This window comes from Triturus cristatus, chromosome 3_1, assembly GCF_964204655.1.
Source record: "Triturus cristatus chromosome 3_1, aTriCri1.1, whole genome shotgun sequence".
In the NCBI taxonomy this organism is placed as follows: Eukaryota; Metazoa; Chordata; class Amphibia; order Caudata; family Salamandridae; genus Triturus; species Triturus cristatus.
In genome coordinates, this window is record NC_140583.1 from 1,120,733,936 (window position 1) to 1,120,748,663 (window position 14,728).

The 14,728-nt window shown below is 45.2% G+C and overlaps 1 protein-coding gene across 1 annotated transcript in view; it reads left to right on the forward strand.

Annotated features, from left to right (window-relative positions):
• LOC146861608 (contactin-associated protein-like 5) overlaps positions 1–14,728 on the forward strand; it is a 1,183,739-nt gene that overhangs the window by 874,011 nt on the left and 295,000 nt on the right. The window contains exon 14 of the mRNA XM_085646457.1: positions 10,821–10,977. Within this exon, the coding sequence (XP_085502583.1) occupies positions 10,821–10,977 (157 nt within the window). The remainder of the gene's footprint in view (positions 1–10,820; positions 10,978–14,728) is intronic.

The following is a 14,728-nucleotide window of genomic DNA, read 5'->3' on the forward strand; positions in this document are numbered from 1 at the left end:
CCGATCTTTTCCTGGTCTAAACTCTCACTTGAAAGTTGGACGGCGCAGCTTCAGAGCTCCTACCCTCCCCTGGCCGATGATCCATCAACGGCCGACTTGGCCTTTGATCAATGGTTGACCAACTCCCTAGATGCCATCTTGCCTAAAAAGAGAGTGGTTAAGAGTCGGAGCAGAATGGGCTCGGCCCCATGGTACACTGCAGAGCTGCGCACCCTTAGGAGAAATTGTAAGAAGCTGGAGAGGACCTGGAGAAGGGACTGGGAGGTGGCCAGTCGAGAGAACTATCGTGCAGCCATGAGGATGTATAAGAAAGCCCTCCGCGTTACTAAGGCCAAATTTTTCGAGGAAAACATTACTAGCGCGTCCAACTCTTCTAGAGAGACCTTCAAAGTAGTTAAGGAGCTTCTCAAAATCCCTGAGCCACCAGTCACTCATGACAATCCCGCGGAGAAGTGTAGGGAACTCGCGGACTACTTCCACCTTAAAATCGAGAATATTCTTTCTCTGCTACCTCGGGCCCCATAGAACATTTAGGTAGTGAACCAAGGAAGAGGTGCACACGTTCTATTTGACTCCTTTGACCGGATATCTGAGCCGGAAGTGATAAAGGAACTTAGCTCTATAAAGAGCGGCTCGCCAGAAGACCCTGCTCCAATGAGGTTCCTGAAACAAGTGGCCTCTGTCATCACGGCCCCAATCACGAACCTCATCAATCTTTCCCTCACTCAAGGGGTGGTACCACCAGGTTGGAAAAGAGCTGTTGTGAAGGCTCTCCTGAAAAAGCCTAGTCTGGATTCCTCGGACTTGGCTAACTTCAGGCCCATTTCTCTGCTGCCGGGACTTGGTAAGATCGCAGAAAGGCTGGTTAATTATCAACTGTCCAGCTTTCTGGAGTCCAACGGGCTGCTTCGAGAAACTCAAACCGGCTTCCGTCCAGGTCATGGCACCGACACCGCCCTCTTGGCAGTTGTGGACGAAGCCAGAAGCATTCTAGATTCACTGTGCTGCAGAGCTACCACCTTACAACACAAGCACTGGTTGACAAGCTGTGCTCGATTTTTGTTGGGTTCTGCTTTCAATTTTTTACCGAACAGAAATGTGTGTAAAGTAGTTTACTTGTGCAGAGACAAACGTGTGGTAGCCAGCGACAGATCTATTAACTTTGTCAATTATTGTTTTTTGTTTGGTACCGGAATATCATCTACAGATTATAGACAGATATAGATATCATGTTCAAAATATTGCAAACGAAAATATTGACAATGGGACGATTTGTGTGTTAATGATATTCAGGAGACAATATGGTGCCTAATTGCAACAAACTAACCCAACGCTGCACCTCAAGCCAGGTTGCTGCACCACGCTACGCCATAAGGAAATATCAGGGGTGTGTCATATATTCAACAATATGCGCATCCCTGCCCTTTCCTTTGTGCTGGCGCACAGTTGACTGTCTAGTACCAACGTAGGCACCCTTGCACAATGATGAAAGGGAGATTGCATTGTATGAATGAGTGTTTTTTGTGTAGTAATGGACACCTTCCTGCACAAAAACAATCAATGGAGGCATGTTCCCCCTATGTGTACTGCAGAATGCAGGAAACAGAAAGTGGAACAAAACTAGGATAAATATAGATATTTCTCGTTGTTAGTCTCCCCTGGGGAGTCATAGGCTTTTGATGCATTCCCAGTTTTACAAGTCCTTGTAAATCTAGGAATGTGTTAAAATCCATGGGTGTTGCGTGGGAATACCCACTGCAATGCCCATGGAATGCCTCTTTGATACAGAGTAAGGCAATGCAGTGACTTGGACTGCTTTGCCTTACTCCAGATCTACGAGGCTATGAAAGCCATGTAAAGTGGCTTTGTGTGGCCTCGTAAATATGTGTCTGCACTGATGCAGCGGTGGCGTAGGATCCTTGTAAATACTCCCCTATGTATATATACAAATTCTGACATACATTAAATTTTCTCGTCTTGACTTCTTCCTAAAGCATGGATCTACCTCAACAGGTTAGACTGTACCAGTTTTAGGTCAACCTAAGTCTAACTAAAGAGTTTCAGCATAGAGTTGCTAGGCAGACGAATTTGCGTAAACATTTACTTTCTAAGATCAAAGCCCATACTCCCATTTTGCATCAACATTTCGTAAGCATATGAGTGGAGTTACTTTCCCACAGTATATTGCATCCATCTATGAGATAATCCCAAAAACCTGACAGTTCTGGGGTAATCTCTATAAATTTGCACAACTGCCTTCCTGAAAGCGACTGAAAAATCTAGTCTTTTTCACCAATGACAATTTCTCTTATTTTGTTAGTATTAATGGTCAGCCTTTTCAAAATGTGATCATCAAATCAGTGTGTGGCTAAAGAAACTGCAAGTACTTCCTCATTTTAGACAGCATATTCACCCTTGTTGTTTACTGTTGCAATGTGCTTCACATACATGTTGTTAGTGACGCCATAGCAGAGGAGCTGCCCCTGGTCTTGAACTGCTTCCTAAATTGCATCAGGGATGGTTAAAGATGTAGGATAGGAGGCAAAGAGTTCCACAATTTTTCAGCACAGATGGAAAAAGCACTGCCTCCCCATCCTAGCTTTGATTGATCTCGGAATATTGATGGTTTGTGAGGAGCTAGATCTGAGGTTCCTGCTCGGCGAGCACCAGGAGACCCGGTCCTGAAAATATTTTTCACCTGTCCGATAAAGGGACTTACGGACCAGGCACATGAACTTAAAGACAATCCTTTTTCTCACTGAAAACCAGTGGAGACCCTGCAATGATTGGGATATAGATGTAAACTTGGGGATTTTCAACAGCACTCTTGCCGCTGCATTTTGCAAAGACTGCAGTTTCCTAACCACACATTTATGAGTGCCTAAATACAGGGCATTACAGCAGTCCAGCTTTGAGAAAATAAGAGCTGTTAACACTGTTTTTTGCAGGTCAAAGGGGGTAAACTGAAAGATTTTCTTCAAAACCTTCAACACAAAGAAACCTGAAGGTGTGACTGCATTTATTTCCTCAGAAAAGGATGAATTTGTATCAAAAATGACTCACAGATTTCTTGCATTCTGGACCGGGACAGGTAAAGTGCCTAAGGTCGATGGCCACCACAGCTCATTCCAGAAGGTGGCCTCTTTACCAAAAAACAGCACTTTGGTTTTTCAGAATTAAATTTTAGACAATTATTCTGCTTCCAAATTGCAACTTGAGTCATACAGTTGCAAGAATTCCGTGCCTCCTTATTTACATCAGATGAAATAGACACCACTATCTGAATATCACTGGTGTAAGAAAATACTGCTAAACCTAAGCTGTGAATGAGGTTAATAAGGGGCATAACATGGATAATAAACAGTGTGGGGCTGAGGAAAGACCCCTTTGGGAACACCACAGGGAAGGGAGAAAGATGACAAACTCCGGTCCTCCATCTCAACCTGCTGTTGTCTTTTACTCAAGAATATGTTCAGCAAGGTTAGTGCCGAGTTTCTAAAGCCAGCAGATGGAGGCGCTTAACGAGGCATGAATGGTGAACCGTATCACAAGCGGCAGATAGATCCAATAAAATCAATGCAGCTTTGCCACCCTTGTCGATTACCATTCTTAGTTCCTCTGAGGCTGCTACATAGGCCGATTATGTGCAATGATTAGCTCTAAAGCTGTACTGTGATGAATCATGCAACAGGTTAGCATCCAGAAAAGCTCAAATGTTCTCGTTCATTGCCTTCTCTAGTATTTTAGAAGGGAGAGGTAGGCAGGATATGGGTCTATAGCTTTCCACCTTGATTGGATCCAAAGAGGGTTTTTTCACCAATGGAAGAATGGATGCATCTTACTACACATTCGGAAATTGCCCTGTGGTCAGTATAGCATTCAATAAATCCCAGAGGGGACCGGCAACTGCACTCGCTACTTGATTAAGAACCAGAGGTGGACAAGGATCCGATGGAGTCCTAGCTTTAAAGAGATTGAAAAAACTATTTTTTTTCCTTAGTGAAAGGAGAAAAACATCCAAATTGTGCATTAGCTTGGGGACTCGAGGTTTGCTGTAGCTCTAACTTCATAGCATAGATTAAAGCATCCCCTGTACTTAATATATTTTGAGAAGGTGAAAAAGTTTGAAAAATGAAGTTGACTTTGGACTGAAAGTAGTCTGCTAGCTTATTACAAAAAGCTTCATCTGGACTAAAAGCACGATGATTATTCCATTTTGACACGGATCTAACTGTTTTAAAAAGTTCCCCATTTATGTTTTTGCTGAGCTAATTTTTTCTGAGAAAAATTTTGTATTGGCTGCTATAATTAGACCCGTATAATGTGCAAGTAATTCTTTGTATTTGGCCCTTTCATTTGGACAGTATTCTTTCCTCCACAAAGGTTCTTGATGCCTGCATTTCACTTGAAAAGCTTTTAGTTCTAGTGACAACCATGGAGCTGATGGATTTTTCCTATAGCTTTTTACTATTTATTTAGGCACCAGCCTCAGTTTTGCCGAGCTTAACCAGTCAGTGTGATTAATTACTGCATTATTCACTTTGCTATCTAGAGCTGGTTATGTATTGGAAAGAATGTCCCTCAATTCTTCAACATTAAACTAGAGTAAAGCTAGAGTGATTCACGCATGATTAACAGAAACCTGGATTACGCCCAATTCAGGGGCGGACATGGTACGCGCCCTCCCCTCAGGCTTTCTCATCTACAATTTGGATCGACCCTCAGGCCGAGGGGGAGGCATAGCCATCATTTATAGAGATGTGTTTGTATGCAGGGCCCAAAATAGCGAGATACAGGACTGTGAAAGTTGCCAGTTCGCTTTACGGATCTCCCCTACCACGACAGTTTCGGGTCTGCTAATATATCGTCCTCCAGGTCCACTGGGGTACTTCATTAACTCCCTCATGGAAACTGTTATGCTGCTGGCCTCTACTACCACCAATTTTATGGTGCTGGGGGATTTAAATCTCCATTTTAATGATCCTTCAGATTCAATAGCCACGGACCTGGGCTGTGACTTGAAAGCTCACAACCTGACCCTTAGCAATCAGGGAGCTTCTCACACTAAAGGACATCTTCTCGACCCGATCTTTTCCTGGTCTAAACTCTCACTTGAAAGTTGGACGGCGCAGCTTCAGAGCTCCTACCCTCCCCTGGCCGATGATCCATCAACGGCCGACTTGGCCTTTGATCAATGGTTGACCAACTCCCTAGATGCCATCTTGCCTAAAAAGAGAGTGGTTAAGAGTCGGAGCAGAATGGGCTCGGCCCCATGGTACACTGCAGAGCTGCGCACCCTTAGGAGAAATTGTAAGAAGCTGGAGAGGACCTGGAGAAGGGACTGGGAGGTGGCCAGTCGAGAGAACTATCGTGCAGCCATGAGGATGTATAAGAAAGCCCTCCGCGTTACTAAGGCCAAATTTTTCGAGGAAAAAATTACTAGCGCGTCCAACTCTTCTAGAGAGACCTTCAAAGTAGTTAAGGAGCTTCTCAAAATCCCTGAGCCACCAGTCACTCATGACAATCCCGCGGAGAAGTGTAGGGAACTCGCGGACTACTTCCACCTTAAAATCGAGAATATTCTTTCTCTGCTACCTCGGGCCCCATAGAACATTTAGGTAGTGAATCAAGGAAGAGGTGCACACGTTCTATTTGACTCCTTTGACCGGATATCTGAGCCGGAAGTGATAAAGGAACTTAGCTCTATAAAGAGCGGCTCGCCAGAAGACCCTGCTCCAATGAGGTTCCTGAAACAAGTGGCCTCTGTCATCACGGCCCCAATCACGAACCTCATCAATCTTTCCCTCACTCAAGGGGTGGTACCACCAGGTTGGAAAAGAGCTGTTGTGAAGGCTCTCCTGAAAAAGCCTAGTCTGGATTCCTCGGACTTGGCTAACTTCAGGCCCATTTCTCTGCTGCCGGGACTTGGTAAGATCGCAGAAAGGCTGGTTAATTATCAACTGTCCAGCTTTCTGGAGTCCAACGGGCTGCTTCGAGAAACTCAAACCGGCTTCCGTCCAGGTCATGGCACCGACACCGCCCTCTTGGCAGTTGTGGACGAAGCCAGAAGCATTCTAGATTCGGGGGGGTCAGTGGCAGTGATCCTTCTGGACCTTAGCGCTGCTTTCGACACTGTTAACCATCAAGTGTTGATCCAACGGCTGTCCAATGTGGGAGTAAGTGGTGTTGTGTTGCAGTGGCTTCGTTCCTTTCTCTCGGGCCGAACCTATCAGGTCTGGGAAGGTAGTGCGCGGTCTTATCCTATCCCCCTCCAGTGTGGGGTACCACAGGGCTCCTCTCTGAGTCCCACACTATTTAATGTGTATATGGCCCCCCTGGAGGATGTGGTGGCACCATTTGGGATAAAAATCGTCAGCTATGCCGATGACACTCAATTGGTGGTGGCTCTCTCCCAATTGGTGAAGACCCCGGATGTATTGCACCAATGCCTGTCCCAGGTATACACTTGGATGTGCGACTCAGCGTTGAAACTCAACGGCTCAAAAACTGAAATTATGTTACTAGGGCATAAGGCCCCCCCTCTTCCTATGTCCAGCTGGCCTAGCTGCCTGGGAGACCTCCCCTGCTCCAAACAGGAGATTAAGAGCCTGGGAGTCTGGCTGGAGCAGGATCTCTCTTTTAAGACGCAGGCCAAGAAAACGGCAGGGATCTGCTTCGGGCTTCTTCGCTCTGCCCACAAAGTCCTGCCCCTCCTCCCCCCTACCTCCAGGAAGCTACTTATTCAGGGGCTGATTATATCAAGGCTAGATTACTGCAATGCGATCTTCCTTGGCGCCCCAGAAGCCACGCTGAGCAAGCTCCAACAAGTGCAAAATGCCGCGGCCAGGTAACTGACCAATGCTCCTAGGAGGCAGTCAGCTAAACCAGCCTTGAAGACTTTGCATTGGCTCCCAGTGCGGGAGAGGGTCAAGTTTAAGTCCCTCTGTATAGCCCACAAAGTCCTGCAGGGTAAGGGCCCCCCTATTTTATCTAAGCTGGTGGTACCCTATAAAGCTTCCAGAATCCTGCGCTCGGACCAGAAATCCCTACTCAAGGTCCCTAGGGTGTATAAAGCCCGTACGGGCGGCAGAAGATTCGCAGTGCACATCGCTACCCTTTGGAACGCGCTCCCGCTGGAGTTGCGTTCAGAAACTGGCACCCTTCGCTTCCGGAAATTGTTGAAAACTTACCTGTTTCCTCTTTGATGTGCTCTCTGTGTTCTTGGCCAGGGTATGGCTGATCAAGCGCTGGGATGCCCGAGGGTAACTACGCGCTATACAAGACCGCTTACAATACAATGCAATTCCATGAAGTCTTCAATTTTATTAATAGAATTGGCCTCCGGGCCATGTGGACGATAAACTAATAGTCCCTGAAAAATGAATCTGTTTTTCAGTTTCAGGATAAAACCCAGTGCTTCACAGTCCAGATGGAATATGGGCTGAAAAGTAGCCTTAATTGGCCTGCAAAATACAATCACGGCCCCCTCCTTTCTTATCTATTCTGTCCAGTCTTTCAATGTTATATTCCGTTGGTATAGCAATGTTAATGTCCCGGTCGGAAAAACAATGTGCCGATATCTCAGTAAGAAAGGCAATATCTAGATTGTGTTGAATCATAAAGTCTGCAAATTCGTATTTATGTTTAATAAGGGACCTTCCGTTGAGTAGTATACATGTAACTTCCTCCCTAAAGCTTGCCTCTCTGTTGTCCCAGTAGGGGCTTCTAAGAACCTAAAGAGACCTTGCTGATCTGTATACATGTCTTTTAAATCATAGTTGCAGGTTTGACAATTGTAACACTCTAAATTAGAGCATAGGTTATGGGGTTAACAAAGGCTCAAATTAGCAGCTTTCTGTATGACCTGCAATTCTTCTCTTGTATATTTGATCGATTGGGCCGGGGTCCTGCTACCTGGTGTCGTCCCGGCAAGGACGGGCGCTAACAGGCTTGCCTTTGGCACGCTTGCTGTGCCCGTCTGCTCCATGCCTGGGTTTCCATTGCAATACATCCCTAATCAACCGGAAGCTCAGAAAAGCTGAACCACAAACTCCTAAAAATGGTGGCCAGCTAAGGGAACAGAGATTAAATGAAATACCACCATAGAACTCTCTCCGCTCGAACTGAATGAACACTCGCAGCAGACCGGAGAGTCAAGGGACAGCAAGTAGGTAAGATTCTCAACCTAAAAAGATAAGTGAAAAAGACTTTATTTAAAAGAGCGAAGCACCGAATAAAATCAGTAAAAAAAGACCAACAATCTCAACCGTAAGCCTACGAAGTGCTGACCTAATAACCAGCTTGAACATACAATATTAAAAATGTAGAAAAATATAGCATCGCCTTACTGACACATATGAATAAATATGAATGAAAAAGAAGACTGCTACTGGAACATACCTATCTTTTTGAAAGTATAGGTTTGTTTTAAAAGGCTTGTTCTTTTACAGTTTACAATTTAGTGTTTTGGAAAATAATCTCCTCTGTTAATTGAGCAGAAACATTCACTGATTCCACTTCGGTATGATTATATTAGTAACTACTAACATTTTCAAGTACCACTTATATTGTATGGGAAAATGAGCACTGGCTGATAGCCTTGAACTCCTTCTTAAGTGCCCTGAAGAGGTACAGTACTTCAAAGTTTGTGATTTATGAAGTGCTCCTTCAAAATCATAACCAAGTGCTCCTTCGCAGATTTTCTTCAGATTCTACTTTTAGTGGCAGATTGTGCTTTTTTAAAAGGAAAAGCCTGCATGCATGTTTTCGCAGAGCGAATTTACTCCCATATTAACTTGTCTATGTGGGATCCATGTTTTATGGAGCACTGTGCTGCAGAGCTACCACCTTACAACACAAGCACTGGTTGACAAGCTGTGCTCGATTTTTGTTGGGTTCTGCTTTCAATTTTTTACCGAACAGAAATGTGTGTAAAGTAGTTTACTTGTGCAGAGACAAACGTGTGGTAGCCAGCGACAGATCTATTAACTTTGTCAATTATTGTTTTTTGTTTGGTACCGGAATATCATCTACAGATTATAGACAGATATAGATATCATGTTCAAAATATTGCAAACGAAAATATTGACAATGGGACGATTTGTGTGTTAATGATATTCAGGAGACAATATGGTGCCTAATTGCAACAAACTAACCCAACGCTGCACCTCAAGCCAGGTTGCTGCACCACGCTACGCCATAAGGAAATATCAGGGGTGTGTCATATATTCAACAATATGCGCATCCCTGCCCTTTCCTTTGTGCTGGCGCACAGTTGACTGTCTAGTACCAACGTAGGCACCCTTGCACAATGATGAAAGGGAGATTGCATTGTATGAATGAGTGTTTTTTGTGTAGTAATGGACACCTTCCTGCACAAAAACAATCAATGGAGGCATGTTCCCCCTATGTGTACTGCAGAATGCAGGAAACAGAAAGTGGAACAAAACTAGGATAAATATAGATATTTCTCGTTGTTAGTCTCCCCTGGGGAGTCATAGGCTTTTGATGCATTCCCAGTTTTACAAGTCCTTGTAAATCTAGGAATGTGTTAAAATCCATGGGTGTTGCGTGGGAATACCCACTGCAATGCCCATGGAATGCCTCTTTGATGCATAGTAAGGCAATGCAGTGACTTGGACTGCTTTGCCTTACTCCAGATCTACGAGGCTATGAAAGCCATGTAAAGTGGCTTTGTGTGGCCTCGTAAATATGTGTCTGCACTGATGCAGCGGTGGCGTAGGATCCTTGTAAATACTCCCCTATGTATATATACAAATTCTGACATACATTAAATTTTCTCGTCTTGACTTCTTCCTAAAGCATGGATCTACCTCAACAGGTTAGACTGTACCAGTTTTAGGTCAACCTAAGTCTAACTAAAGAGTTTCAGCATAGAGTTGCTAGGCAGACGAATTTGCGTAAACATTTACTTTCTAAGATCAAAGCCCATACTCCCATTTTGCATCAACATTTCGTAAGCATATGAGTGGAGTTACTTTCCCACAGTATATTGCATCCATCTATGAGATAATCCCAAAAACCTGACAGTTCTGGGGTAATCTCTATAAATTTGCACAACTGCCTTCCTGAAAGCGACTGAAAAATCTATTCTTTTTCACCAATGACAATTTCTCTTATTTTGTTAGTATTAATGGCCAATTTATTAGTGTCACAAGAGGTCTGTAGGGAAACAATCATTTGGTAAAGGCCTATTATAGTGTAATCCATCAAGAACATACCATCTACATTTGCCCTCATTACAAGTTCAGGACGAAACTCAGATCCCCATACAAACACTTGTTTGCATAGGGATTGGAATTACAATTTGTGTTGTAATTTTTCACACCCTTGTTGTTTTCCCTTGATAGATTGTAGCTGGAGGTTAAACCTCCAAAGGCTTGTAAAAAAGGCTAAATATTTGAAATGATGTCTACCGTACCGATTCTGCATATTATGCCTCATTTGCAAGTTGAAAACACATAACAGGGAGTATTCTCCAGAAAAGTTAAATACCTCACTCCAGGATAATGGTATTTACCTTGTAAGGTGAATACTGCACCCTATTTTGCCTAACTTATAATAAGGGCCATAGCGTAAACTCCTAATATCTACACTACAAATCTCAAGACTGCGGCCATAAAGGAATGATTGGTGAAGAATAAGCTGAAAACGGCCAGAGTACCTCGCAAATGTATGTCTATTATTTTGAAAATTAAATCATGAATTGGCTAATGTCTCCAAATAACTCAAATTTCCCTTTTCCTATCTTCTTAGGTACATAAACATTACATTTTATAATATGTTTCGTTCTCCTGCAGGTGGGACTCCGTTTACATGGTGGATTAGCCGGTCTGGAGAAAAACAAACTTACTGGGGTGGATCACTTCCTGGAATCAAACAATGCTCATGTGGACTGGAGGAAAGTTGTTTGGACCTGAGACACTTTTGCAACTGTGATTCAGACAAAAATGAATGGTAATGAAAAGCTACACATTTATGTAACACCATTTGTGCAATTGCTTACTCTATTAATGTGGGAATATGAATTCAAGTGCTGCTGGAACATATCAGTTGCTTCATGAATTATCATCAACCTAATTTTCGACTAGCTTTTTAAAAACATTGCTTGGAAATTGAAATAGAACTAAAACTCCATTATGCACATAACCATTTGGGGCCCAGAGCTGGACAGGATAAAGAGAAGGAAAATGAAAATGCAGAAACAAGATAGAGAAAAGAAAGGGGTAATCTAGGAGAAAAATAAATAGTAGTCAAAAAAGCAGTGGCTGCTCCTCTGCTACGGCGAACCCTCTACCAGCCTCAACATTTTAAAAAGAAAACGATAAAGAAAGTGTTTATTATCGTTTGATTTTTCTATCAATAGCCAAGTCTTGGGGGCGAGGCCTAATTGGGGGCCATCATGGAGGGGGAGTGGTGGGCACTTCACTGTTGTCAGTGCACTTGTGGGTTTGGCTGGACATCTCAGGACGGCCAAACTGACATGCACACTGAAGCTATCTCCAACCCGAGCTGCATTGCTGTGTAGAAGACAGCAAGCACAAGCTCCCAGTCTTACTGGGAGCGCACATCATTGGTGCTCTGGCCAATCCTGATGCTGTTTTCAAACTGCTAGCAGCATGCCAGTAGCATGAGAGCAGCGTCAAGATTGGCTGCAGGGTATTCTGGGGGCCTGTGCAGGTGAGGATGGAGCAGAAGATCAGAGATGCAGTGATGCAGCAGGTATTTTTTCTCCTTTGTTATTTGTCATCCATTGCCCACCCGCCCTTCCCTGCCCCGCCACTCCGCCCGGACACAAGCCGTAACTGCAAACCAGGTAAAGGGGGCAAGTTTTGAGGAACTAAGTTATGTCAGCAGTAGAGTTATCATTTTCCCAGGAAAGACTTCTGATTCTTGCAGTCAAACTGTGTTTGAGGGCATTAGATTCCAAAAAATGCTTCCACCATTTCTTGAAAGACTGGAGACCTCCATTCTGATATTTCTTTCGCATTCATGAGCCTAGTAATACTAAATGCAAGAAATATCAGCGCTTCAGAGGTAAAAGGGAGAGGAGCCAAGGTTCAGGTTTTGAGGCACATGAGTAACAACATTTTACCAAGAGTCCTCAACTAAATGGGCATCACAACACAAACATGTACAAACTATTTGCTTCTTGCAGGGCATATCTTCAACAACCTGAAGTCCCTTGTAACAATTGTATCATGGCTGTAATAAAAGTTGAAGATTGATTTATATGGCTGAATCACCAGGTTTTAAGCTGAGGCGAGGGAATGAAGATCTGCAATGAAAAAACTAATCAGGGGGGTATCCATGAATGAGTCCACCATAACAACTTATCTGCCTATTCTTGTATGTTATCAACAACCTGCCCAAGAATAGGTATTAGCAAAACTAAAAGGTCTGGCTTTAAATTGCTAATGCATGCAAACAAGGGCATGCGCAAAAGTGCATTTGCTTTGTGTCATACCTCTGTGCAACATGAAGACCGGTGGCTTTGCAAATGGTTGTTGTCTTTGTGCTTGCAGTATCTAGATTGCTGATGAAAAATTATACACATGACAGTTAGGGGCCGATTCCGATCCTGGAAAAATGTTCCCCGTACGAATCGTATCCGGATTTTTTTCCGTCCGAATCGTACAAGTACCGTACAAACTGGCAAGTACGATTCGCATGGGAAAAAATACATACGAATCGCATTGGGAAAATTCCCCCACACGTCCTCGGGTCGGAAAAAGTGTCCGACACGTCCCCGGACGATTTTACGTACGAATCGGAAAACTGAAGTCCGAGCGCGCAAGTACGATCCATCCCGTCCGTCCGAATGTACAACCGTATGGAAAAAACATCGCACGGAGCGAACTTCAATAGCAACCATGGAGACATGTGCCTGCATACGCGCCGCCCCCCTCCAGCCCCCCGTATGGAAGTGCTGTCCCCCCAGCCCCCCGTATGTATGTGCCATCCCCCCAGCCCCCTGTATGTACGCGCCGTACCCCCCAGCCCCCCGTATGTATGCGCTGTCCCCCCAGCCCCCCGTGGATTGACGCGCCGTACCCCCAGCCCCCCCGCGGATGGACGCGCCATCCCCCCAGCCCCCCGCGGATGGACGTGCTGTCCTACCAGCCCCCCGTGTATGCACGGAGCGTACCCACACCCCACCCCCCGTATGTACTGTGCAGACCCCCACCCCACCCCCGTATGTATGGTGCAGACCCCCACCCCACCCCCTGTATGTCCGGTGCATACCCCCACCCCCGTATGTACGGTGCGTACCCCCACCCCACCCCCGTATGTCCAGTGCGTACCCCCACCCCACCCCCGTATGTCCTGTGCGTACCCCCTACGTGCTGGGGGTCCGCACCATACATACGGGGCATGGGGGTCTGCACCGTACATACGGGGGGTGGGGTGGGGGTCCGCACCGTACATACGGGGGGGGTGGGGTGGGGGTCCGCACCGTACATACGGGGGGTGGGGGTCCGCTCCATACATATGGGGGGGTGGGGTGGGGGTCTGCACCATACATACGGAGGTTGGGGTGGGGGGTCCACACCGTACATACGGGGGGTGGGGTGGGGGTCCGCACCGTACATACGGGGGGGTGGGGTGGGGATCCGCACCGTACATACGGGGGGTGGGGTGGGGGTCTGCACCGTACATACGGGGGTGGGGTGGGGGTACGCTCCGTACATACACGGGGCGGCTAGGGGTACGGCGCGTCCATCCCTCGGGGGGGCTAGGGGTACGGCGCATCCATCCGCGGCCTGGGTGGGTGTTCGGTGCGTACATACGGGGGGCCTGGGGGGGGTACGGCGCGTACCGGGCCCCCAATTCCGCTCGCATCGCAGCGTACTTCGCTTTTCCGGCAATTTTTGGGTGCCGTAAAAATATTGCCGTCCGGACTGCTGTCGGTTCGAATTGTACTTCCTGGTTCGTGAAACGCAGCCTGAATGCGTCCCGACGTCACGTCGGCGCTGTCCCGGATCACATTGGTATGTATTTTTTCGTCGGTCAGTGTTTTTTACGATTCGTACGGAAATGGTGTTTCCGTGCGAATCGTACTTGCATGTTTGTAATGTTTTTTTCCCGGGTACGAGTCGGACGGAGAAAACGCTCCGACCGACGGTTCGTTCCCGGTTTTTCCAGGATCGGAATCGGCCCCTAAGTTGTATGTTGTGAAATCAGAACATGTATCACTTTCCACTGCAGAAATGTCTGTTAATTTCAGGAAAGTATGACTAAAGCTAGAATCATGACCAAATATACACCTTTGTAGCATAACAGCAATTTATGATCTTACTAGTGAACATTAGATGCAATATTTCTTATATATAAAGCTGAAACCCAAGTATTGCCTGTACTTTAAAACTTTCAGTAAAAATGATAGCTGAGATAGACACTCGTTTCTTTTCTGATAATTATTTATAGACTTCTGTCCACGTAAAAGCATTTGTCTTTTACAATGGTGGTCAGACGAGGCTCCATGACACTTGGGCAATATCACCCTGGGTCACTTGTCATGAAATTCAAAGTTGTTTATATATTTTTGTTTTCCAAATTGTTACATTATTTTACTGATTATGGCGTAATATACAATTTATTAATTATCTCATTATCTATTTAAAAAAAAACTTTGATTAGGACATTTTCTAGTCAGGTTATGCTATTTATCCCATATAGATTTAGGTGCCATACATTTAGGTCAGGA